This window comes from Chelon labrosus, assembly GCF_963514085.1.
Source record: "Chelon labrosus genome assembly, chromosome: 3".
NCBI lineage: Eukaryota > Metazoa > Chordata > Actinopteri > Mugiliformes > Mugilidae > Chelon > Chelon labrosus.
Genome location: NC_140339.1, coordinates 541,557 through 566,552, shown reverse-complemented (window position 1 = coordinate 566,552; position 24,996 = coordinate 541,557). Strand labels below are relative to the sequence as shown.

General features: G+C 46.5%; 2 protein-coding genes across 4 annotated transcripts; one reads left to right on the top strand and one right to left on the bottom strand.

The window, feature by feature from the left end:
* Positions 1 to 189: 189 nt before the first annotated feature.
* nob1 (NIN1 (RPN12) binding protein 1 homolog) lies at positions 190 to 6,239 on the bottom strand. The gene is made up of 10 exons (XM_084541360.1): positions 6,155 to 6,239; positions 5,162 to 5,294; positions 4,938 to 5,071; positions 4,187 to 4,258; positions 3,737 to 3,862; positions 3,266 to 3,400; positions 2,901 to 3,131; positions 2,722 to 2,819; positions 2,511 to 2,655; positions 190 to 717 (listed from the first exon to the last, which is right to left on the bottom strand). Exons 1-10 carry the CDS (start codon positions 6,221 to 6,223, stop codon positions 448 to 450), a joined length of 1,413 nt encoding a protein of 470 aa, XP_084397486.1. The 5' UTR covers positions 6,224 to 6,239; the 3' UTR covers positions 190 to 447.
* A 658-nt stretch (positions 6,240 to 6,897) lies between these two features.
* Positions 6,898 to 24,979, top strand: wdr59 (WD repeat domain 59). 3 transcript variants are annotated; one of them, XM_084541358.1, is made up of 27 exons: positions 6,898 to 6,975; positions 8,136 to 8,185; positions 8,434 to 8,569; positions 11,388 to 11,473; positions 11,591 to 11,671; positions 12,459 to 12,496; positions 12,816 to 12,904; positions 13,030 to 13,146; positions 13,505 to 13,582; positions 13,893 to 14,049; positions 14,218 to 14,297; positions 14,382 to 14,511; positions 14,607 to 14,728; positions 14,825 to 14,989; positions 15,161 to 15,256; positions 15,400 to 15,504; positions 15,576 to 15,697; positions 15,998 to 16,151; positions 19,827 to 19,883; positions 21,643 to 21,776; positions 22,001 to 22,082; positions 22,174 to 22,286; positions 22,357 to 22,507; positions 23,856 to 23,937; positions 24,029 to 24,149; positions 24,231 to 24,373; positions 24,534 to 24,979. In XM_084541358.1, the coding sequence occupies exons 1-27, from the start codon at positions 6,922 to 6,924 to the stop codon at positions 24,767 to 24,769; spliced, it is 2,979 nt and encodes a 992-aa protein (XP_084397484.1). In that variant the 5' UTR covers positions 6,898 to 6,921; the 3' UTR covers positions 24,770 to 24,979. The 3 variants fall into 3 exon arrangements, 2 of the variants coding, with proteins under 2 accessions (XP_084397484.1, XP_084397483.1); XM_084541357.1 differs by lacking the exon at positions 19,827 to 19,883; XR_014698975.1 differs by lacking the exons at positions 22,174 to 22,286; positions 22,357 to 22,507; positions 23,856 to 23,937; ... (1 more) ...; positions 24,231 to 24,373; positions 24,534 to 24,979 and having other exon boundaries at positions 19,827 to 21,776; positions 22,001 to 22,016.
* Positions 24,980 to 24,996: the final 17 nt, after the last annotated feature.

Below are 24,996 nucleotides of genomic sequence, written 5' to 3'. Positions count from 1 at the left end.
TGATGAAGCTTTTATTCAGCGTCTGTTCATCATCCTCTAAAGAGGTTTTCTGGTTCAGGACGACCTCGTCCTCACAGTCAGGTGACCCATGTTAGCTTAGCTTAGCACAAAGACTTGTAGCAGAGGGAAACTGTTAGCATGGCTCCACCCAAAGAGAGTGAATGTGTGAACATTTGTAGAAACGATTCATTGATTGTGTCAAACGTATTTATTGGTTTTATTACAGATTATGTTAATGATCACTACAGCTGATATTTAAAGGACCGTTGTGTTCGTCCGTCTGATCCGTCCAGACTTCAGCTCCATGCTGAGATCACCTCAACATTATCATCAAACATTAAACACAATAATATAAATTATTAGATCCAACAGTAACAATAATGTCCAGGTTGTAATAAACTGGCTGGTTCTCAGATGTCGGAGTGTCCATGAACACACCAGCAGTCTTCACTTCCTCTTGACGAACTTCTTGCGTGCGGTGTTGGGGTTGGCTCGCCGCCTGCCGCCGCCACACTGCCCGTCTCTGATCTGCAGGTTGGCGGCTCGGCTGTAGATGTCGTTCTCGCAGAACGGCGACCCTCCGGCCACGTAGTCCGGGTTGAAGACATCCGTCTTCTGGCGAGCCTTCCGGGACAGTCTCTGCTGGGGCAGCCGCAGGTCCTCCACCAGCTGAGGGTTGTTACCGTGTTTCCCTCCCTGAGGCAACGGCAGCGAATGCTGAAACAACACATGAAGGGTCAGCTCTGCAGTCGAACGCTGACGTCTTAACGATGGTTAAGACTCAGTCACTAGAAGCTAGAGGAGCTGCTCTTTCTATTGATAACAAGCATCATGCAGCTGGAGCTAACCAGCTAGCCTCAGCTAACCAGCTAGCCTCAGCTAACAGAGGAAACACACAGACAAACCTTTTATTTCCTCATGTCAGAGTTTCTTCTTCTGTCTCAATATTTCTTCACAACTAAAGTAACTGATCTAGTTTTATTATCTCCTGTGGTTTAGAGTCTATCCACATGATTCTACATCAACTATCCACCACATGGTGACTGGACTGATAGAATCTGAGCCCTGTGTCTCAGTTTCATACGTGTTCCTTTGCTTCCATCTAGTGGTCTAATGGTGGTACTACAGATAATAAACACAACACAGCCATCTTGTAGTGAAAGTTAGCTTAGCATTGATATGTAGCATTCCTTGGTGACTGGTTTCCCTGGGGAGTTCCATGTGTGAACAACATGGAGGAAATCTCCATCTTCTTCTGGATTGTATAATGATCACAATGGTAGAATGTGATGATGTCCAGGAGAAATAAAATGTCCAAAGGTTGAATTGTGTGTACGTTGCCTCCTGTAGTGGAATCAGTAGGATTTTGTAGCCAGATTCACTTTCAAGAGGTAAAAACCCAACGTGGAACACTTTGGGTTCTTTGGTTCTATTTTTACTAGAACCATTCTACTGAGTGTCTTTTCCTTGTCATCTGTGTGCAGTGGCGGATCTAGAAAAATATTTATGGGGTGGCGAGAGGGGGGCAGGAATTTTTGAGGGGTGGCAACATATGGCAGACATATATACTGAATTTAAATGGAAAAGAACTAATGACACGGATTCGTGTATCATTAGTTCTTTCCCTTTTCAAATGGCAATCAAAAATATGAAAAAGTGACTGGTTATTTTGTTATTTGTTTTTTAATCTAACACAAAACGAAAAAAATGGCTGGTTTTTCATATTTCAATTTTAGGCTCAGATCAAAAGTACAAAATGGAAAAACGGGAAACAGGACTGAATCTGATTTTAATATTTAATTGGTCAGGTTTACGTGACCCGGAACTTTTGTAATGAGCGTAAACAAACATACATTATAACGTATAGCTTGCTAGCCACCATGATAGCAAATAACAGCAAATTTGCACGTTTACAAGTTCATGTGACAGAAGAAGTATCGTATCCAAAAGGAGGCCAAACTCCATAACGCTAACAAACGTTACGTGACGAACAAAATCTCCCCGCTTCGCCAGCGCCGTATGGCCGTACCGTCCCGGTGCAGCAACACATTTCAAACCGGACTTCCAAGTCTCATTTGTAGTTCGGCGTACTGCTCGTAGTTATATTTAATTATTTAATAAAGAACTACACAGAACACACGGAACTAACTGTGAATGCCACCGACGCACTGGACGAAATGCGAATGAAGCGGTAAACGGACGGACCAGAGAAGGTCCAGTGATATCGAGTGATACGCGACGTGAGAGAAACGTTTCTCTCTTTGGGTGAAACCATTTCAAAATTCCGGGGGGGGGGAATTTAAAGAGTAAATAATGATAGATAGAAGGAGATGAGGGCTGAATTTCTACGGATAGATAATTTATTAAAAAAATGTGTTTTAATAAATAAAATATATTTAAATAGGGTGGCAACCGGGGTGGCAAGATGTATTTTTACAGGGGCAGCTGCCCCTGTATGCCCCCCCGTAGAACCGCCACTGTCTGTGTGTTCTAATAAAGTTGTGTCTCACCCTGAGTCCTCGGGGGTTCAGCACTTTAGGGTTTTTGGAGAAGTGCATCTTGACGCTGCCGTCCTCGTTGACCGTCACCGCCAGCTTCTTCAGAGTTTTGTTTCCACAGTGAGGACAGAACACTTTGTTCATGTTGCTCGTCGTCCTGAATGGAAACAGTGGCATTAAAGACGTTCCTGCTCCTCAGAGGAAGAACCTGAGTCGTACTCACTTGAAGCAGGCGTGACACCTCAGGATGTAGTTCCTGGCCTGTTTGATCACCATGCCGTTAACGGACAGAACGTGAAGGCCCATCTGGATCAGAACGTTCTGGAAACACAGGAACACCTTTAAACACCTGAACGTGAGCAGCCATCAGCTGATCGGCCCGGTGGAGCTGTGGAGGTTCACCTGCATGGCGAAGTCGGTGGTCAGACATCCGACCGTCACGTCAACCGGCGCCGTCCAATCAGCTGACTCCATCTTCACCTGCCTGATGTTACTGGGAGTGATCCAGCCTCCTCCATCTTCATCATCATCATCATCGTCAGGTTCATTCTCTTTGTCCTCGTCGTCTGATTGGTCTTCTGAAACTCTATGCCCCGCCCACTCCTCCGTCTGCGCTGAGACTCCGCCCTCTTTCTGTAAACACACAAACATCACAACAACAGCATCAGGAGCAGCTGCTCTCGGCCAATCAGAGTCCAGGATGTTTGTGGATGAACCCAGAGACAGAGGGTTCACACCCTGGGTCTCGGTCCAGAACCAGAACCCACCAGTAAACCCAGCAGGTCGTCGTCGATGCTCGGCAGCGGTTCTCTCCAGAACTGGAAGCTGTTGAACGCGTCGCTGTCGGTCGCCACGGACGACGTCTGAGTTTGTGTCCGTTTGTCTGAATTCACGTCTGGACTCTGAAACAGAACCAGAACCAGAACCAGAACTGAGTTTATATGAAGACATGAACCTCCAGCTCCTCTGAGACTCCATGATGATGTTGGTTCTAAGCAGCAGCACCAGACAGAGACGCTGGGATTGTTCCTGACGTGTTCTGTGTTTTCATCACAGCGTTAAAAAGTTCCTCATTCTGACTGTGACGGGTAAAACAATCAATAACAACAGAGAACGTTTTCCTCTTTTCTATTTAATGTGTAGAGATCAGTCTGACGTGTCCAGAGGAGGAGGAGGAGGAGGAGGAGGAGGAGCTGGGGATGGAGTCTAAACGTGGTCTTTGGTTTGTGGTGACTCACCAGTAAACCCAGCAGCTCGTCGTCGACGCTCGGCAGCGTCTCTCTCCAGAACTGGAAGCTGTTGAACGCGTCGCTGTCGCTCTGAGTCGTCTCCGTCTGTCGGACGTCTGCAGCGCCGGCAGGTTTCTGAACGCACACGTTTTAAAATGTTCAGATTCACTTTATGATGGTTTATGACCTTTGTTGATCCTTTTGATCAACCAACACGATTCTACATCAACTATGTGTGAACAACATGGAGGAAATCTCCATCTTCTTCTGGATTGTATAATGATCACAATGGTAGAATGTGATGATGTCCAGGAGAAATAAAATGTCCAAAGGTTGAATTGTGTGTACGTTGCCTCCTGTAGTGGAATCAGGAGGATTTTGTAGCCAGATTCACTTTCAAGAGGTAAGAACCCAACGTGGAACACTTTGGGTTCTTGATGACCTGAAACCAGCTCTCACCTTGGAGGGGAAGTGGAAACCTGCAACGTTAACCGGAGCCTCTGGGTGGCGCTGTGTGCTCTGAATATTGACCTGGAACAGAAGACACTGAGGTCAGCTGATGAGATACCTGATGGAAACCAGAGGGGAGTGAAGCTAGCGTCATCAGGAGACTGGCTAGGATTAGCTTAGCATTAGCTTCATACAGAGAGATCGAGAGGACGAATGATTTAACACAGTGTGTATGTAGACCAGTAAACTGAGGTTTGAACATGAGTCAGTTCATTGATCCTCCTCTCCTCACATAATCTGGACTAACCTGGATCATTTTAATCTGGACTAATCTGGACCACGTCTGGATTAATCTGGACTAACCTGGCCCATGTCTGGATAATTTAATCTGGACTAATCTGGATCATTTAATCTGGACTAACCTGGATCATTTAATCTGGACTAACCTGGATCATTTTAATCTGGACTAACCTGGATCATTTTAATCTGGACTAATCTGGATCACGTCTGGATTACTCTGGACTAATCTGGACCACGTCTGGATTAATCTGGACTAACCTGGATCATTTGATCTGGACGAACCTGGATCATTTAATCTGGACTAATTTGGAACACGTCTGGATTAATCTGAACTAATCTGGACTAACCTGGGCCATGTCTGGATAATTTAATCTGGACTAATCTGGATCATTTAATCTGGACTAACTTGGATCATTTAATCTGGACTAATCTGAACCACGTCTGGATTAATCTGGACTACCTTGACCTCCGGCTCCGTCCTCAGGTGCAGAGAGCCGACGTGCTCCAGCTCCAGCTGGTAGGTCAGAGCCAGGACTTTGATGTCGGTGGCCGACAGACTCGGGTAGTCTCCGGTCTTCTTGGAGAACTCAGTGACTGGAGAAGACACGAGGACGTCAGAGACACACTGAGACATATGTACATTCTATATCATAATAAGACTTGGGGGGGGGGGGGGGGTGTCACCATGTCTGATGTGCTCTGGGTGAGGTTCTCTGAAGTGAAGCTGGTAGGGCAGGAAGGCCAGACTCCTCCTGGTGGGTTTGTCTCTGATCTCGTCCACCACGTCCTTCAGAGTGTAGACGTTCCTGCCGATGTCCTGAAACATGAACCCAGACCATGAACTTTACACTCTGCCATCAGGACTGACCAGGAACTTTACACTCTGCCATCAGGGCTGACCAGGAACTTTACACTCTGCCATCAGGGCTGACCAGGAACTTTACACTCTGCCATCAGGGCTGACCAGGAACTTTACACTCTGCCATCAGGGCTGACCAGGAACATAACACTCTGCCATCAGGGCTGACCAGGAACATAACACTCTGCCAACAGGGCTGACCAGGAACTTTACACTCTGCCAACAGGGCTGACCAGGAACATTACACTCTGCCATCAGGGCTGACCAGGAACTTTACACTCAGCCATCAGGGATGACCAGGAACTTTACACTCAGCCATCAGGGCTGACCAGGAACCTCTTACTGATCCTCTCACATCTATAGAACTTGACCTAACAGATTTAACATCTATTATTCTAGACTAATTATCTTATACCTTTATTTTCTTATATTGACATATTTATTTATTTATTTATATTTATTTTCTCATTATATAATTACATACCCTGTTGTTTTACTGTCTGTGAGATCATTTAAGTTGAATTAATAAAAAGTAAATAGACGACATTTGACAGTTGTTCTGTTCCCAGATAATAAATAAAATAATTCATAAAATAAATTAAATAAACGTTAAAGCTTTGAACCATGTAACGTTAACCAGGTCTCAGTTTCTGCGGAGGATGTGTTGACTGTCAGCGGCTCTCTGACGGCCTCCCCCCCGGGGAGCTCCGCGCTCCCTCCGGTCTGATTCACGGACAGTACCGACCTCCGCAGCCCCTCCGCCGGTTCTCCTCCTCCCGCTGTACCTGCTCTCGGAGCCGGAGGAGAGTCAGACTCACCTGGAGAGGAGCTTTCTTCAGAAACGCTGCTGCGTCTGCGACAACATGCTCCACCAGGGTGGCCGCCATCTTGACATGATGAGCAGCTGGACGACTGACCAATCAGAAGACAGGAAGCACTGTCGTAACGTGTGGGATGTTTAAGTGCATCGTTTGTGTCGGAAATTTAACTTCCCGAAAATAAATGAGAAAAACAGTGACGTTTGTTTTGTGTTTTAAGTTTATTGGTGTTTTTCACAGACTTCATTGTGGTTTTAAGATTCTGTGTTTTACCTTACATTGTGTCACATAGATATACAATTAGATAAATATAAAGATAATAATGTAACGATGGATATCATCAGATACGGTAGTTTTGTGGGAGTCTGACAGAAAAAGAAACCGAGGTAAGTTTCTTGATGTAATTTAATTTAATTAATTTGATGTGTTTGACAATATGTTCACGTATTTAGACAAACTGATTTAATATATATATATATTAAATCATTTTATATATATATATATATATATATATATATATATATATATATATATATATATATATATATATATATACACACATTTCCAAATTATATAAACACACATTTATCCACTAGGTCACTAGACTTTAAACTTTAAAACTGCAAACATTTTTCCTTCTTTATTAATTAGCTGAACACGCCGAGTTGATCCGTGCTTTCATGACCCTCGTTTTTCCCAGCGGCAGTGAACGCGGCCTGAGGCCTCATAGTCACGTGGTGTTTTGTTGACGGTAGCGGACGGTAAAGATGGCGGCCCGCTGGAGCAGTGAGAATGTGGTGGTGGAGTTTCGGGATGCTCAGGTATTTCTGTCCGCGAGCTCAGGTGGAGGAGCGTTCAAGAACCGGAACCGACTCCGGAAAAGTTCCGAGAAACACAGAACCGCGTCTTGTCCGGGTTTAACCCGCCTTGGTTCTAATGTCGTGTCTGTTTGTGACAAACGAAACAATCAGAACTGTCCCTTCAGGTCTAATTTATCATGAACATGTTCGTTAAATACAGATTGAGTTGAATTATTGATCAACAGGAAACTTATCAGCAGGTGTTTTTAAGATCAGGTGATGATTTCATTCTGTTCTTCAGGTAAAAAGAAGATTTCAAGTTCGTCTTTGGTCTCGTTCAGTCCTCACATCAACACCTGGTCTCAGCTGATCACACCTGTCCACCTCTAAGTTCCTGTGTTCACTTAGACTTTATTCATCCACAAAGACAAAGAAAGATAAAATAAAATAAGATTAACCTAAAATATAAGTATATGAACAAATGGACAAGAACCATAGGAATGATAATAAGGTGCAGTAATGTGTATTAACATGAGTAACATGGAGTTATCTGTTACAGAGAGGACAGCTGTCTTCATATAAATGTGTCTCACCTGGTCTCACCTGGTCTCACCTGTCCATCTACCTGGTCTTAATCTAAATGTGTCTCCACATGCGTCCCCAGCCAGCACTTGAGATCTGATCTCAGTGTGTGTGTCTGTAAATCAGCAGCGCCATCATGTGGTCACAGCTGCTGTCTCTAATGGATCTCTACCTACCGCTGGATCAGAACCATCAACAGCTGCTGGTTGCCTTGGAGACATGATCCAGATGTTGGAACCAGATGGAAAGACTCTCACATGTTAAGATGTGTCTGTGTTGATACCTGGACGTTAAACCAGTCAGGTGTGATCAGATGAACCAGGACCGATATTAATGTGAGGTCTGAATGGAGCCTCAGTCACAGGACAACACAAAATATTGAGATTAGCAGCAACTCATCTCACCAGAGGACCCTGAACACATCACAGATTTGTCTTCTTTAATTCTAAAACACGTTTAAACCTGATTAACTGGATTCACTCAGCCTCTCCTTATCAACCAAGAGTTCAAGGATCCATCAGTAAAATATGAATTCAGAGTTAATGAGATAATTAGTTAAATGATCTGATTAAAAATAAACATGTGTCTCGTGCTTTCAGGCCACTGCCATGTCTGTGGACTGTCTGGGCTCCCACGCTGTGCTGTCCGGGTAAGTTCAGGACACCTGAACGCACCATTATACAATATACAAAGAGTTTTTAATTTTAAACTATTTATTTCAGTCTTAGTTTAGAAAACTTCATGTTTGACTGATGCTCTCAGGTTTAAGGTGTGACAACACGTCAGCAGGATGAAGAATCTTTTAGATTTATGTTCCAGTGATGAGATAAAAGTCACTTAAAGTTTCCTCAGCTGTCATATAAAAGCGTTGGTATCAGATGTTTAAATGTGTCGTAGACGTCGCTTCCTCTACATGGTGAACCTGGAGGCTCCGTCTGAACCTCCGAGGAAGATCGGCCGTCACAGTAAGTGGGACGTGGGGACGGTCCAGTGGAACCCCCACAGGTCAGAGGCCCACGTGTTCGCTGCCTCGGTGAGTTCAAGGACTGACTGCTGACTGCGTGTTCATGAAAACATTTTAAAAATATAAATGAATCTTCAGACTGTTTTCATTAATCCTGTTTCATCATAGTTTTAGCTTGTTAGCTCCAGCTAACCAGTAAACTGACAGTGATTCAACTGAATTAGCTGCTCATGCTAGTTAATAAGCTACGGTGCATTTACTGCAACTGAGCATAGATGTAAGGGTGTAATGTTAGCATCTAATGTTAGCTCATGCTAACATCTAATGTTAGCAAGTACTAGCATCTAATGTTAGGGTCTAATGCTAGCATCTAATGTTAGCTCATGCTAACATCTAATGTTAGCGTCTAATGTTAGGGTCTAATGTTAGCTAATGCTAGCATCTAATGTTAGCTCATGCTAACATCTAATGTTAGCGTCTAATGTTAGCATCTAATATTAGCTCATGCTAACATCTAATGTTAGCGTCTAATGTTAGGGTCTAATGTTAGCTAATGCTAGCATCTAATGTTAGTTCATGCTAACATCTAATGTTAGCATCTAATGTTAGCATCTAATGTTAGCATCTAATGTTATCTCATGCTAACATCTAATGTTAGCGTCTAATGTTAGGGTCTAATGTTAGCTAATGCTAGCATCTAATGTTAGCTCATGCTAACATCTAATGTTAGCGTCTAATGTTAGCATCTAATGTTAGCTCATGCTAACATCTAATGTTAGCGTCTAATGTTAGGGTCTAATGTTAGCTAATGCTAGCATCTAATGTTAGCTCATGCTAACATCTAATGTTAGCGTCTAATGTTAGCATCTAATGTTATCTCATGCTAACATCTAATGTTAGCGTCTAATGTTAGGGTCTAATGTTAGCTAATGCTAGCATCTAATGTCAGCTAATGCTAGCATCTAATGTTAGGGTCTAATGTTAGCTAATACTAGCATCTAATGTTAGGGTCTAATGTTAGCTAATGCTAGCATCTAATGTTAGCAAGTACTAGCATCTAATGTTAGGGTCTAATGTTAGCTAATGCTAGCATCTAATGTTAGCAAGTACTAGCATCTAATGTTAGGATCTAATGTTAGCTAATACTAGCATCTAATGTTAGGGTCTAATGTTAGCTAATGCTAGCATCTAATGTTAGCAAGTACTAGCATCTAATGTTAGGGTCTAATGTTAGCTAATGCTAGCATCTAATGTTAGCAAGTACTAGCATCTAATGTTAGGATCTAATGTTAGCTAATACTAGCATCTAATGTTAGGGTCTAATGTTAGCTAATGCTAGCATCTAATGTTAGCAAGTACTAGCATCTAATGTTAGGGTCTAATGTTAGCTAATGTTAGTATCTTTTATATACTAAATCTATGTCATGGTAGCATATTTATATTTCTAGCTAACAGGAGCTAAATCTGTTGATGTAGCATTTGTTGAGGAATAAAAAGTGACTTAATAATTAATTCCACTACATTAGTTTACTACCTGACAGATGTAACTACCGTAATTTCCAGACTATAAACCGTTTCTGTTTTCACACGCTTTGAACCTTGCGGCCTAAACAATGACAGTTATGGGCTAACGGCCTCCAGGGGGCGCTCTAGCGGGAAGCCACACTGACAGGTGGAAGAGATAGAGCGCTGAAGAAGATGCTAGATTGACTTGAACAGTCGTTTTGCGCATAATGCACATCATGCGCACACCGTTATCATGGAAAACACGAAGAAAAGCATGTGATGCAGCTTTTAGTTAAAGGTAATCTGGCTGTCGAAGAAGGAACCAGAGCTGCTGCACGTGAGTTTGTTATCAATGAATCGATGGTGAGACGTTGGAGACAGCAGCTTTAAAAAATAATATCTCAACGTGGACACCTGCGGCTTATAGACAGGTGCGCTCAATAGTCCGGAAATTACGGTAATCAAACAGGTGTTCACCTCCTATTGGATAATCACTGCATGGGTGATTATCGCTCAGCTGACAACAAGTTATTTAAGCCCAACTGATGCAATGAGTAGCTTCTCATTTCTTCAACAACCATGTCTAAAGACACATCCTGTGGTCGTCTGTTTGAGAAGGGTCAAATCATTGGCATGCATCAAGCAGAGAAAACATCTAAGGAGATTGTAGAAACTACTAAAACTGGGTTAAGAACTGTCCAACGCATTATTAAAAACTGGAAGGATAGTGGAGAAGCATCAGGGTAAGAAGAGAGGCAGATGAAGTGATGCACCCATCATGCCTAGTGTCTACTGTACAAGCCTGTGCTATGGGGCAGTGCTATGATCTGGGGTTGCTGCAGTTGCTCAGGTCTAGGTTCAGCAACATTATGAGGTCAGCTGACTACCTGAATATACTGAATGACCAGGTTATTCCATCAATGGATCATATTCCAAGATGACAATGCCAGGATTCATGGGGCTCAGATTGTGAAAGAGTGGTTCAGGGAGCATGAGACATCATGTCCACACATGGATTGGCCACCACAGAGTCCAGACCTGAACCCCTTTGAGAATCTTTGGGATGTGCTGGAGAAGGCTTTGTGCAGTGGTCAGACTCTCCCATCATCAATACAAGATCTTGGTGAAACATGAATGAAACACTGGATGGAGATAAATCTGGAGACATTGGAGAAGATTATAGAAACAATGATACAGAGAATGAGCTGGAATCAGAGATAAAGGAGGTCCATCCAGATATTAGAGGGGGACCTTTTATTTTGGTGGTGACTATTGTTTTGGCCAGGCTGTGTATAATTTAATTGTCATTAAAATGATTTGACTGCTCGTTGTCCTGAACCCTGTGGGAGGTTTTAGTGTTTCTGGGTGTTTCTGTCCTCAGAGTAACCAGAGAGTGGATCTGTACTCGTGGAGGGACGGCTGTGGAGAAGCTCACACCTCACTGCAGGGACACACCCGGGTCATCAGGTAACAGCAGGGACCAATCAGACGCACCCATCTGCTGCTAAACTGTGATGCGTTCAAGGACTCATGGATTAACTGTGATGCGTTCACTGACTCACCGTGGTGTGTCGTTGTTTGCAGTGATCTGGACTGGTCCTGGTTTGAACCAGAGTTCCTGGTCACCAGCTCAGTGGACACCTACATCTACATCTGGGACACCAGGTGAGAGTCTCCCGTCCTGGTTCAGTTCAGTTTGACAGAGCTGGGTCCAGACTGAGTTCCATCCTCTGAAGCAGGGGGGTCAAACTCAATTTTTTTCTTGGATGGTGGTTCATCGATGTCTGAGCTGAGGGAATCCTCAGGATGGAGTGAAGGTGTCTCCTCTGAGACGTCAGCTTCATCCAGGACAGTAGCTGCTCACAGTTCTGCTGAACATGTAGAGCATGTGAGTGTGTGGAGCTGAGGCAATGTGTCGGGGGTGAAATGTGGAAACGCAGCATCATACCTTGACTTCAGCGTGTCGCTACACTGGAGGTCAGTCAGCTCCAACCAACCTCCACATGGAGCTGACTGACCTCCACTGAGCCGTTCAGACTCACGTGTCTGGACATCAGATCACCAGGTAAACTCCAGCTCCTCGTACTTGTGGTGGCGTTTGGTTTCATAGTGTCGTCTAATGTTGTCCTCCTTGGTTAGAGGCACGTAAGCTCCACATACAAGACAAACAGGTCTGTCTTTTACATATTAAACAGATATTCGTCCACAAAGGTTCGTCCTGTTTTCTGCCTTTATTTTTTGGGAGGGGTAGCGTGAGGACGCTGTGACTCCTGTCAGCAGAGGACAGGGTACTTACAGACAAAGAGTTTGACGCCTACGCTCTAAAGGAACAGCTGAACTTTTTAAAGACTGATCCCTTCAGAGAGACAAACAGAATCAGTGTCTGCTCAGAGTTTAAATAAAATAAAATATAATTCATCTCTGGCTCATTAACGTCTGTTTGTCTTCACAGAGACACCAGGAAACCTACGGTGGCGTTGTCTGCTGTCGGTGAGTCGCAGTTCATTTCCTAAATCACACATCAGCTGATTGATGGACTCCCTTCTGTCTCAGTCAGCTGTGAGTCTGGTGCATTCAGGGACACTCCAACATCTGAGACCTAAAAATAAAAAAGTCTAAATACAGACATCTAGACTCCTGTGGTTCCATGTTCTTTAAACGTCGCCTATTCAGATGTTCAGATGTCTGAGTGTCCTTGAATGCACCGCTCCTGTGAAGATGAACCAGCTTTTATTTGCTGATGAATTTAGAAGAAGGAAGAAAACATGACTTTAGTTACGAGGCAGATGTGTCTCTCTCCTTCCTCCAGCCGGGGCGTCTCAGGTGAAGTGGAACAGGAAGAACCAGAACCTGCTGGCGTCCAGTCACGATGGAGACGTTCGGATCTGGGACAAAAGAGTGAGGACTGAGAGAGACCTGCTGATTGGTTCCTCTGCGCCGTACTCAGGACGAGGCCTTCAGGTTCACATCCCAGACCCAGGAGATCAGAGCGTCTGAATGTTTTTATCTTTCTCTCCGAGCAGAAGCCGAACACGGCGGCCGAGTACGTGGCCGCTCATCTGTCCAAGATCCACGGCCTCGACTGGCATCCGGACAACGAGTTCATCCTGGCCACGTCCAGCCAGGACAACTCCGTGAAGGTGAGGACGGACCAATCAAACGCTCTGAACTCAACCACTGACTCTTGTCTCTTTTCACTTCTTTATTCTGATTGTTTTAAAGAAGTCAACGAACTTTAAATGGTAACGAACACAAGATGAATGAACCTGTTGGAAGGTTTTAATGTCCCGTCACTCTCAGGATCCGTTCAGACCTTTAACGTCTGATCTCACCTGTCCTCACCTGTCCATCTCTAAGTCCCTGTGTCTCCACCTGGTCTTAATATAAATGTGTCTCCACATGCGTCCCCAGCCAGCTCTGGAGATCTGATCTCAGTTTGTCTGTCCCGGGACACAACAGTCTAATCATGTGTTTCCTCTCTGCTGTTTCTGGGTGTAGTTCTGGGATTACCGACAGCCCAGGAAGTACCTGAACATCCTGTCCTGTCAGGTGCCAGTGTGGAAGGCCAGGTACACGGTGAGTATGAACACCTGAGTTCCAACAACAGACCGACAGAACCAAGGCTTCAGTTTCAAACCCGTATCATTTAAATCAACCAGACTTTAAGAGCTGGAGACGTTTTCTTTCTCGTAATAACTGAAGAAAACAAAGAGACATTAGACTCGGTAGGAAGTCACTGATAATATTTCTGGACTGAGAGCTCAGACACATTTAAAAGAACGGAGACACAAGAACACGAGGGACCAGGCGTCTGGTCCTGGATGGAGGGAGGGAGGATGCGTTGAGGATGCGTTGAGGATGCGTTCATGCTGCTCTGTGTTTTCAGCCGTTCTCCAACGGTCTGGTCACCGTCATGGTTCCTCAGCTGAGGAGAGAGAACAGCTTGTTGTTGTGGAGCACGCTCGACCTCAACAGTCCCGTCCACGCCTTCGTAGGACACGACGACGTGGTGCTGGAGTTCCAGTGGAGGCCTCAGAAAGAAGGTGATGACGCTAACGTTTCCCTCTGCTCTCAGTCTTTGTGCTAAGCTAGGCTAACCTCTGTGTCTGTGACTGGACTGATCATCATGAGCATGTAGAAGACAGAATGTCTTCATAAACGTCCATACATTCACTCAGAAGAAGACGTTAGTAGTTGTTGTCTGTGTCCAGGATCGAAGGACTACCAGCTGGTGACGTGGTCCAGAGATCAGACTCTGAGGATCTGGAGGGTCGATCCTCAGCTCCAGAAGGTCAGAGGTCACAGACGACGTCAGCCAGGCTCTCCTGATGTTCACTGGTTAACGTCCTCCCTTCTTCTTCTTCTTCTTGTGTAGCTGTGTGTCAGTGACGTGGTGGAGGACCTGATGGAGGGGATGTCTCTCACCGTGGAGACCGAGAAGTCTCTGTCGTCTCAGGAGCCTGAGGGCCACCACGGTGTGGGCCCCGCTGCAGACAACCTGCTGGGTGAGAACCTGCAGGACTCTGCTCTACAGAGTCTTGGAGTCTGACTTTGGTTCTGGTTCTGGTTCTGAGCCGTGGTCCTGGTGTTTGTGTCTCAGATCAGGACGGCTCTCTGACCTCTGGAGGTCGTCAGGACTCGGCGGCGGGTTCAGGTCTGGCTCAGACTCTGCAGCAGGAGTTCTCTCTGGTCAACCTGCAGATCAGGAACGTCAACGTGGAGGTGAGAGCTTTGGTTTCTGTCGTGAGTCGTCCTCCATGTTTGTTCCTGAAGGATCTGAAGCTGCATCGGTGTCGTCCTCGTGTCTTTGTGGTGCAGATGGACGCCCTGAACCACAGCTGTGTGGTGTCGGCTCACTTCGGCGCCCATCAGGTTCACCTGGTGGTCAAGTTTCCTGCTCAGTATCCCAACAACGCCGCGCCCACCTTCCAATTCGTCTCCCCGACAACCATCCCCTCCGCCATGAAGACCAAGATCCAGAAGGTACCTGAACGCACCGCACTAGAGGGTCGCTGATTAAAAACCTTCAGTCACGCCTGGTCCATTTTATTTCATTGTTTATCTTTTTTTACTCTTGATGTTTACTCTGTCTTTTCTGTATGACGTTGTATTTTCAGGACTAATAAAGGTTTGTCTTGTTCTTCTTCTGCTCAGATCCTCAGAGACACGTCGGTCCAGAAGGTGAAGAGGAACCAGAACTGTCTGGAGCCGTGTGTCCGTCAACTCGTGTCCTGTCTGGAGTCTGATATGGTGAGAACTAGAACTCGAACCAGAACCAGAACCAGAACACTAAGTCTCTTCCTCTTTCCTCTGGCGCCCCCTTCAAGACAAACATATTATCTCAGTGACAGTTATAAGACGCTAACACAGTCTCTCTGTCTGTCCTCTGTCAGACACAGGAAGACAACCCGTCCTCTGGTCCCTTCGTCCTGTCCAACCCGGTGACTCCGGCCCTGCAGGCGTTTCCTCGGGTCACCAACACCTACGGCTCCTACCAGGTACCAGGAGCAGGTTCAGCACCAGAGTATTTCCAGAAACAGAATCTGTCTCTGACGCTCTTCTCCTCCAGGACGCCAACATCCCGTTCCCTCGGACGTCCGGCGCTCGTTTCTGTGGCACCGGCTGTTTGGTTTACTTCACCCGACCAATTACCATGCACCGCTCTGCCCCGCCCACAGAGCCCACCCCCAGGTGAGGTTACAAACTCGACCCTACAAACCAGAAACCTGCATGTTTCTGTCTCGATGTCTATGACTGCTGTCACTCTTCTGTCCATCACCGCATTAAGCCCCGCCCACATCATCTGATTGTGGTGTTAGCGCCCACTGCAGGCTACAGAGTTTATTAATATCACAAAGCTAACATGTAAAGTTTGTCCTGAAGGGGGCGCTAGAGGAACATTGAAAGTGTTTTTCCAGTGACAGGAGGAGATGAGCTGGTCTGGCGTTCAGGCTCGATGCTAAGCTAACGGTGAGCTGTGTCTGTGCTCAGGTCCCTGTCGGCTCTGTCGGCCTATCACAGCAGCGTCCTGACTCCCATGAAGATGCGTTCAGAGTCTCAGAGCACGCTGCGTCTGTACAGCGGCAGCCCGACTCGCTCCGACAAAGACACCGTCTCCATCTCGTCCTTCTACTACAAAGAACGGGTGAGACACAGAGACCTGATGCTAACATGTTAACACTCTGTTTGAGATGTGGAAGTTCATTAAAGACTAAACCAATCATCAGTCTGTGGGCGGAGACAAGAGGACACACTGTCTCATGGTCTTTGGTCTGGACTGGTGGACTCAGACGTCTCCTCGTTTCAGTGAAGCTGGTTCCACTGTGTTCTTAGAACGGTTCTCACTGAAGGTTCTTAACATGTTGATGGGACCAGACACATAAAGAAGATGGTGACGCTAGTGTTTCTGGTGTGTCCTGCACCGTTGGAGCCAGTTGGACATCTGTCTGTATCAGCTGATTCAGGAGAGGACAGTCTGTAGCCTCCTAGTCTCCTAGCCTCCCAGCTAACAGTAGCTCTACCCAGCCTCCCAGCTAACAGTATCTCTTCCTAGCCTCCCAGCTAACAGTATCTCTTCCTAGCCTCCCAGCTAACAGTAGCTCTACCTAGCCTCCCAGCTAACAGTATCTCTTCCTAGCCTCCCAGCTAACAGTAGCCTCCCAGCTAACAGTAGCTCTTCCTAGCTTCCCAGCTAACAGTATCTCTTCCTAGCCTCCCTGCTAACAGTAGCCTCCCAGCTAACAGTAGCTCTTCCTAGCCTCCCAGCTAACAGTAGCTCTTCCTAGCTTCCCAGCTAACAGTAGCTCTACCTAGCCTCCCAGCTAACAGTATCTCTTCCTAGCCTCCCAGCTAACAGTAGCATCCTAGCTAACAGTAGCCTCCCAGCTAACAGTAGCTCTTCCTAGCCTCCCAGCTAACAGTAGCTCTTCCTAGCCTCCCAGCTAACAGTAGCTCTACCTAGCCTCCCAGCTAACAGTAGCTCTTCCTAGCTTCCCAGCTAACAGTAGCTCTACCTAGCCTCCCAGCTAACAGTATCTCTTCCTAGCCTCCCAGCTAACAGTAGCCTCCCAGCTAACAGTAGCTCTTCCTAGCCTCCCAGCTAACAGTATCTCTTCCTAGCCTCCCAGCTAACCGTAGCTCTTCTTGGCCTCCCAGCTAACAGTAGCCTCCCAGCTAACAGTATCTCTACCTAGCATTCCAGCTAACAGTAGCCTCAAAGCTAACATTATCTCTTCCTAGCCTCCCAGCTAACCGTAGCTCTTCCTAGCCTGCCAGCTAACCGTAGCTCTACCTAGCCTCCCAGCTAACAGTATCCTCCCAGCTAACAGTATCTCTACCTAGCATTCCAGCTAACAGTAGCCTCCCAGCTAACATTATCTCTTCCTAGCCTCCCAGCTAACCGTAGCTCTTCCTAGCCTCCCAGCTAACAGTAGCTCTTCCTAGCCTCCCAGCTAACAGTAGCTTTTCCTAGCCTCTTAGCTAACAGTAGCCTCCCAGCTAACAGTATCTCTACCTAGCCTCCCAGCTAACAGTATCTCTTCCTAGCCTCCCAGCTAACAGTAGCCTCCCAGCTAACAGTAGCTCTTTCTAGACTCCGAGGTAACAGTAGCTCTTCCTAGCCTCCCAGCTAACAGTAGCTCTTCCTAGCCTCCCTGCTAACAGTAGCCTCCCTGCTAACAGTAGCTCTTCCTGTTTCCTCTTTTGAATGATTAATCCAGACTACTGCCACCTGCTGGTATGAGGAGTTATTTCCTCTCATGTGTAGAACGAATGGACCAGGTCGTTGGCTGTTTGTGGTGCGTTCAAGGACACAGGAGACGTGACAGTCGGTCTTTATACAGTTGAGGCCGAAATTATTAGCCCCCCTATGGAAATTTGATTCTTTTGAAAATATTTCCCAAGTGCTGTTAAACAGAGCAAAGAATTTTTAACACGTCTTTCAAACATCTGCCATTTATTTTGGATGCTTACATTATTTTAATTTCCACACAGAAATGAAATTATTTCACAAAAACTAAAAATTACCAGGGTCAAAATTATTAGCCCCACTGATGTTAACTGTCAGTTGTGTATCCTTTTTGCTGGATAACAGCCTGTAGTTGTTTGTTGTAGTTTTCAACAAGTCCCTGACACGTCTCCTGAGGAATACCAGCCCATTCTTCTTTGGCAAATCTCTGAAGCTCTTCCAGATTTGATGGCATTCTGGCATGGACCTTGGTCTTTAGTTCACCCCACAGATTTTCTACAGGATTCAAGTCAGGGCTTTGTGCAGGCCATTCAATAACATTCACTTTGGTCTTCTGGAGGTAGTTCTTCACCAGGAGTGACGCGTGTTTTGGGTCGTTGTCGTGTTGGAAGACAAAGCGATGACCCAGACCCAGTTTTGCTGCTGACTGCTTGACATTTTCTTTAAAAATCTTCACATATCCTTCTTTCTTCATGATTCCTTCCACCTTGACCAGATTCCCAGTTCCAGATGCACTAAAGCATCCCCACAGCATAATACTCCTTCCACTGTGTTTCACTGTGGGGATGGTGTTCTGTTGGTTATACGCCTCACCCTTCTTTCTCCAAACATAAGCAATGTCTCTGTGGCCAAAGAGCTCTTGTTTCGTCTCATCTGACCAAAGGACATGCTTCCAGTATGCATCATCTTTGTCCAGGTTGTCCTTAGCATACTTCAGTCTGCCTTTAAGGTCTCTTCTGCAGAAGTGCAGTTTTTCTTGGTCTGCAACCTCCCAGTCCATTCCTGTGCAGAACTCTAGTGGTTGTCTTCTTTGAGACTACAATTCCCGACAAGGCTAAGTCATTCCCTAGTGTCTTGGCGGTTGTTCTGGGGTCTTTAGACACATCTTTCGCTTCCTACCTCTGCCAGGCTTGTTCCGTACAATGTGGCACTCTTTTAATTTCTTGATGATGGTTCTCACTCCACTTCTTGACACTTGGAAACGCTGTGATAACTTTGTGTATCCTTCTCCTGCTTTGTGAGCATCAACAATTCTCTTTCGCAAGTCTAAACTGATTTTTTTTTGTTTTTGGCATGATGCTTCCTCAAGTGCCAGCCAAAACCATTACTGGAGGATTTATACTGTGTGTAAATTGGGAGATAACTCTTAATTTTAATTTGATTTTACAAGCTTTGAGCATTACAAAGTCAAAGCACATCATTGCACAACAGTGGTTTGTGCTATGGCTAAATAAAATGGTCAGTTCTTAAGGGGGCTAATAATATTGACCGTGGTCATTTTTTATTTTTTTTAATAATTCTGTTATTGTGTGCAAATTGAAGTAATTTATGCTTTCTAAAGAAAACTAGTATGTTTAGAAATGCTATGTTGAAAATTCCATGCTCTACTAAAAAAGTAAAAAAAAGAAAATTTTAATTTCATAGGGGGGCTAATAATTTCGGCCTCAACTGTAGTTGTTTGGAGTCTAAAACACACCTGTGAGGGTTGAGCTGGATGTAAATCACCAGAACAGTTGTTTGTTCCCGTCGTCTTCCTCCAGAACACGTAGCCGTTGAACTTCCTGACAGAAGCTTTATTCTACTTCCTGGAGTCTTTCTCTTGGTTTCAGCTGGTCTTCTTCTGGACGCTGGTGTCCTCCCTGAACATTTCAGTCATTAATAAACTTCCATAAAGAGCAGTGAGGGATTGTGGGTAAATAACAGTTGGAGGTGAACGTCTTCAGAAGCTGTGTCCATCTCTTCCTCATGGTCTTCTGTCTGTTTTTATTTGTTCCTGTTGTGTTTCTCTCTGGCCAATCACCTGCCCTCCACGCCGCTGTGGGCCACTCCTCCTTCTCACTCTCCTCCAATCAGAAGCTCCCAATCTCTGCCTCTCGCCGCTGGTCTGTCCAAACCCTCCATGATTGGCCGGTATTGAGCTCTATCCCTCCATCAGAGCATCCGTCCATCTCATCCATCCCTCTTTGCTCTGTCGTTCTCTTCTCTGGGGCTTTTAACGGTTTATTCATCAGCATGTCACTGATTAACTAACTGCTCTAACTCTAACACGTTTAAACTCTGTGTTCTGGATTTAAAGCTTTTCAGTTTTTCTTTCTGAGGCTGAACGTTCAGAGCTACGGGTTTCATGCTTCAGCTCCAGCATCTTCAGTTCAGTCCCAACTAGTAAAACACAAATGCTGCACAGACTTTCAGCTAATCTAAAGAAAATAAAAAAACAAGTTTATTGGTTGTCAGATAAACAGCAGGTGGAGCTGGAGGTAAACCACCACAGAAGAAGAGATGGCGTCATTAAAGGAGCTCCATGATCACATGATCCAGGATATTTTGACATGTTTCAGGTCTTTTTCTGCTCAGATTTAAAATGTGAATTCAAACCAGTGGGAACAGAAACTCTGGAGCTCCAGCTACAGCATGCTAGCAGGGTTAGCCTTTAAAGCTGCAGACATGCTAACTCACGCTACGTGTTTGACTTTGAGGCTGAGATGTTGAGACGTGACTTCCTGTCAGAGACCAGCAGCAGGTCCTGAGTCTCATTCTTCCAACAAACTCAACGTTAGCGAGGCTGTTTAGCAGCGTATGCTAGTGGTTGCTAGTGGTTGCTGGTGGTTGCTAGTGGTTGCTGGTAGTTGCTGGTGGTTGCTAGTGGTTGCTGGTGGTTGCTGGTGGTTGCTAGTGGTTGCTAGTGGTTGCTGGTGGTTGCTGGTGGTTGCTGGTGGTGCGACATTTTTTGCTCTTTTGAAACTGTGACTCATCAACCAATCAGATCCGTTCGTTTCCGTGTTATATCTACAGCCAGTGCTCGTTCCAAGCAACGCCGTCAATAACGAATGAGAATGTTTCCTACAACACAAACAGAGTCGTAGCTTCTGTTGCTCATAGTGTGAAAGGCCTGTGAGGAGGTGAAGAGGAGGTGAAGAGGAGTCATACGTCTTAGCACATGCCTCCATCTTGGTTCACAGTTTAGTTTTCTGTATTGGAAGCTTTGATTTTATATTTTATATTTCCATTATTTCTCTTCCTCACAACCAGACGTTACTCTGGTCCATCGTTACTTTCAGTTTGTCCTCGCTAGCTGCAGCCGTTAGCTGTAAATAGCTAATGCTAGCCTTTCATCAGTCACACTGAGACACTGATGAGACAGGAAGAACTCGAGCGTTAGATTCTGAACACGTCTCTAATCGACCTAACGACGTCTTGTCTGACGCTTCTAACGCTCACTAACACCTCCAGGTGAGTTTCTCTTGATCAGCTTCATGTGAAACAGTTTTAATGTAATTTGTTCATTTCATGTTAGTTTGTTAATAAACTGGACACGAACGGAGCTCACACTGCGAGACAGTCAACAGCTGATGAGTCAAGTCCAGAGAATGAAACCGTCTCCAGGTCTAGTTTGGTTCTGTCCTGAGATGGAGATCGACCAGAACATCTCGTTAACATCTCGTTAACGTCTCGTCCTGAGGACAAACCTGACTGATCTGTCCTGTTTCCATCAGTGTAGAGGGAACGTATTTATTGGCCACCTCATCAGTCTGTCAGTGTCTCGCAGTGTGGACAGACTCTGTCCTCTGTCTCCTAGACCACTTTTAATCAGGTGGTGCTTTGTCTCCTCTGGGCTGGCTGTCTCCTCCTGTCTGTCTCCCTCCCGTCTCTCTTTCCGTCTCTCTGTTAGAAATCCCGCCGCTTCAAGACGAAGAGAGAAGGATCCGACTACAGCAACCGTCCCATCAAACTGGCGGGGAAGGTGATCATCCAGGAGACCTCCTGTCTGCTGCCCGTCCACAAAACTCTGGGAGAGAGCTACATGTGAGAGACACGGCCGAGACACGTCATAGACTAGAGACTAGAGACCAGGGACTAGATCAGATGGGCTAACATGCTAACATCACGAACCAACATTTGTCTCAGTCGTTAGAAACTAAAGCTGAACCAGAACCTTCTTAGACCAGATTAGAGCAGGACTGGTTTCACTGCTGTACCTAATGAAGTGGCCAGGGTGTGTCTCCGTGCTAACAGTTGTGTGTTTCCAGTCTGAACATGAACGACATCCAGGACACGTGTCAGAAGAACGCAGCGGCGGCGCTGGCGGTGGGACGCAGAGACGTGGCCAAGGTCAAAGTTCACGGAGACGTTTTCATGTCTCAGCTGATCAGCTGTTCCCCAGAGAGGAGACGACTCATGAACTGAACTCTGTCCTGTGCAGGTCTGGGCTCTGGCGTCGGCAGCCACCAGTCAGGACCTGAGTCCAGATTCAGACCCGGACACGGAGACGCCCTGGGCCAGACACCCGTTTGGACGCCACCTGCTGGAGACTCTGTGAGTTCAGAGAGACGGCGTCTGGACATGGATGTGATCTGTCACAGCTGACCTGTCTCTGTCTCCTCAGGCTGGACCACTACAGTCAGATGAGTGATGTCCAGACTCTGGCCATGCTCTGCAGCGTCTTCAGAGCTCAGGCTCCGCCTCCAGACTGCTACGCCCTGTATGGACACCACCCGGCTCGCCCCTCCATGTTGCCCCCCCACCACTCCAGATATGTAAGTCAGCTACAGACTGGAAAGGGTTTAATGCACGGACAGGTGCAGTATAGGTCACGAGCCCCGCCCCCTCCATGTTAGTGGGCGGGACTAACCAGAAACCAGAGGAGGAGGAGGAGGAGGAGGAGGAGGAGGAGGAACCCAGAGAAAGAGGAGGAGGAGGAGGAGGAGGAGGAACCCAGAGAAAGAGGAGGAGGAGGAGGAGGAGGAGGAGGAACCCAGAGAAAGAGGAGGAGGAGGAGGAGGAGGAGGAACCCAGAGAAAGAGGAGGAGGAGGAGGCGTGGCAGGCATCTTCTGTTTCTACAGTGTTCAAGAACATACATCAGCATTATATTAACTATGTAGTCCCGCCCATTAACATTAAGGGGGAGGGGCTTATATGTCCTATACAGCAGTCAGCCACCAGGGGGAGCTCCACATGCTTTGAGGAGCCGTCATGGCGTCCACTGGTTCTACAGTCAGGGGCGCCGCTAGGGATTTTGGGCCCCATGAAAAGAATCTTTACAGGGCCCCCCAACATAGCGGCGAAATTTTTTGATGCTATGTTACATACTGGGGCTGGTTCAGGGGCAGGGGAAGTTGGGGGCTGACAGACAGCTGTTGTTGCTGCAGCTGCTGGTGCACTTGACTCTGTTCAGAATGAGGCATCATTTTGACAGAGGGGAGATCAACTATTATTGAATAAGAACAGCTTGATAAATGTTTGACTGGATTGATTATTTAACTAATATAGCAGTAAAATGTAAAAATCCAGAGTTTTCTTGAGCTAACATGGTGAGAAAAGGGAGCTAGCTTATAGACCACAGACAGGGACAAAGTTAATATTCCAGAACTTTCCACCACAACTAACAAACCCACCTTTTATTTAAATACTGGGTGACATATTGTCGACGCTTCCACTCCTTCTCCTCTCTTAATTTCTTTTCTTTTCTTTTGTGGCTGCCTGATGTTTGAGGCATACTGCCGTCTCCTCCTCATTGCCCGCTGTGGCGCTGTGTGACAAACCGCCGGTGCGCTACCTGCAGCTGATCCAGTCGGACTGAACCATTTTACATAAATGGGGGGGGGGGGGGGCCCTGCAGGCGTTGATGTTTCCAAAACAAATAAAGTTATTGTTACCAGGACATTGAAAATAAAACATTTGTGATTATATGTTAGTTAATAACTTAGTGTCATTATTTTTTCTGTATTATAATTTCATCATCATTAGGGGCCTCTCTGGGCCCCCCTCAATCATGGGCCCCTAGAATCCGTCTCCTTTACCCCCCCTTTTCGGCGCCCCTGTCTACAGTCTGTGGTTAAACTGTTTGGAGAGCAGACAGGAAGTGATGTAATGTTGTGTCTCAGCCCAGCTTCACCTCCAGCTCCGTCACCTCCGGCTCCTGCTCCAGTACGTCTGACTCCATCACCGCAACCACCTGGATCCCAGGTGAGGCTCCCCAGCGCCACGCGCCGGCCGCCCCCCCTCCAGGCCCCTCCCCCCCCCCACATGTGATTTATTTAATGTTTTTCATTTACAGGACGAGACTCGGAGCACATCAACCCCTGGGGCGAGTCCTCTCCTGACGACTATCGCTACGGCAACCAGGGCTACACAGACCCACGGGAACGAGAGCGAGAGCAGCACGACATGAACAAGAGGTGACGTAGCTCCGCCCCCCGCTCTGACTCAGACACGTCTTTGTGTTTGTGGCTCTGATGTCACTTCCTGTCCCTGTGCAGGTTGCTGGACCCGGCCAACACGCTGCAGTTTGACGACTTCAAGAAGAGTTACGGTGAGATCCTGTACCGCTGGGGTCTGAGGGACAAACGAGCCGACGTCCTCAAGTTCGCCTCCTGTCCTCCTGAGCCGCACAAAGGCATCGGTATGTCCTCAGGACGCTGCGTCACGTCCTGTCTGTCTCTTTATCTCAGCAGATGTCACAGTTTCACTAAACAAACCTTTTAACAGATAAAGACATGAATCGTGTCCTCACTGACTGAGTGTCCCCTTGGACCCGTCTCTGTCCCGTTGTCTCGTTGCAGAGTTCGGCGTGTACTGCTGTCACTGTCGCAGTCAGGCTCGTGGGACTCAGTGCGCCGTCTGCAAGCGTCTCACCTTCCAGTGCGCCATCTGTCACGTGGCCGTCCGCGGTTCGTCCAACTTCTGTCTGAGCTGTGGACACGGAGGACACACCAGTCACATGATGGACTGGTTCCGGCGGCAGGACGAGTGTCCCGCCGGCTGCGGCTGCCACTGTCTCCTGCAGAGCACCTTCTGATGGGACACGCCTCCCGACAGAGGAGGAGGAGCTTTGAGACCGTCCGTCCTCCGGGACGTCCACTGATCTGAGACGTTTGTCCCCGCCGTCATCATGAAGGAAGACATTTAACGAACAGTTTCTCAGATTTAGGATTTATTTTGCGTTCTTAACGTGGATCAGCAGCTGTTTGACTGAATGTGAAGGAAACGACTCAAATAAATAAGAAATTAAATCAGTTACAGGGA

Coding starts and splice junctions, on each gene's coding strand:
- nob1 (XM_084541360.1), bottom strand. CDS start 6,223: ATGGCGGCCACCCTGGTGGAGCATGTTGTCGCAGACGCAGCAGCGTTT. Junction 5,295..6,154: donor TGAAGAAAGCTCCTCTCCAG/GTGAGTCTGACT, acceptor TTCATGTTTCAG/GACATCGGCAGGAACGTCTA. Junction 718..2,510: donor TGAACCCCCGAGGACTCAGG/GTGAGACACAAC, acceptor GTGTTGTTTCAG/CATTCGCTGCCGTTGCCTCA.
- wdr59 (XM_084541358.1), top strand. CDS start 6,922: ATGGCGGCCCGCTGGAGCAGTGAGAATGTGGTGGTGGAGTTTCGGGAT. Junction 14,990..15,160: donor TGAAGACCAAGATCCAGAAG/GTACCTGAACGC, acceptor TCTTCTGCTCAG/ATCCTCAGAGACACGTCGGT. Junction 16,152..19,826: donor CCTTCTACTACAAAGAACGG/GTGAGACACAGA, acceptor TCCTCCAATCAG/AAGCTCCCAATCTCTGCCTC.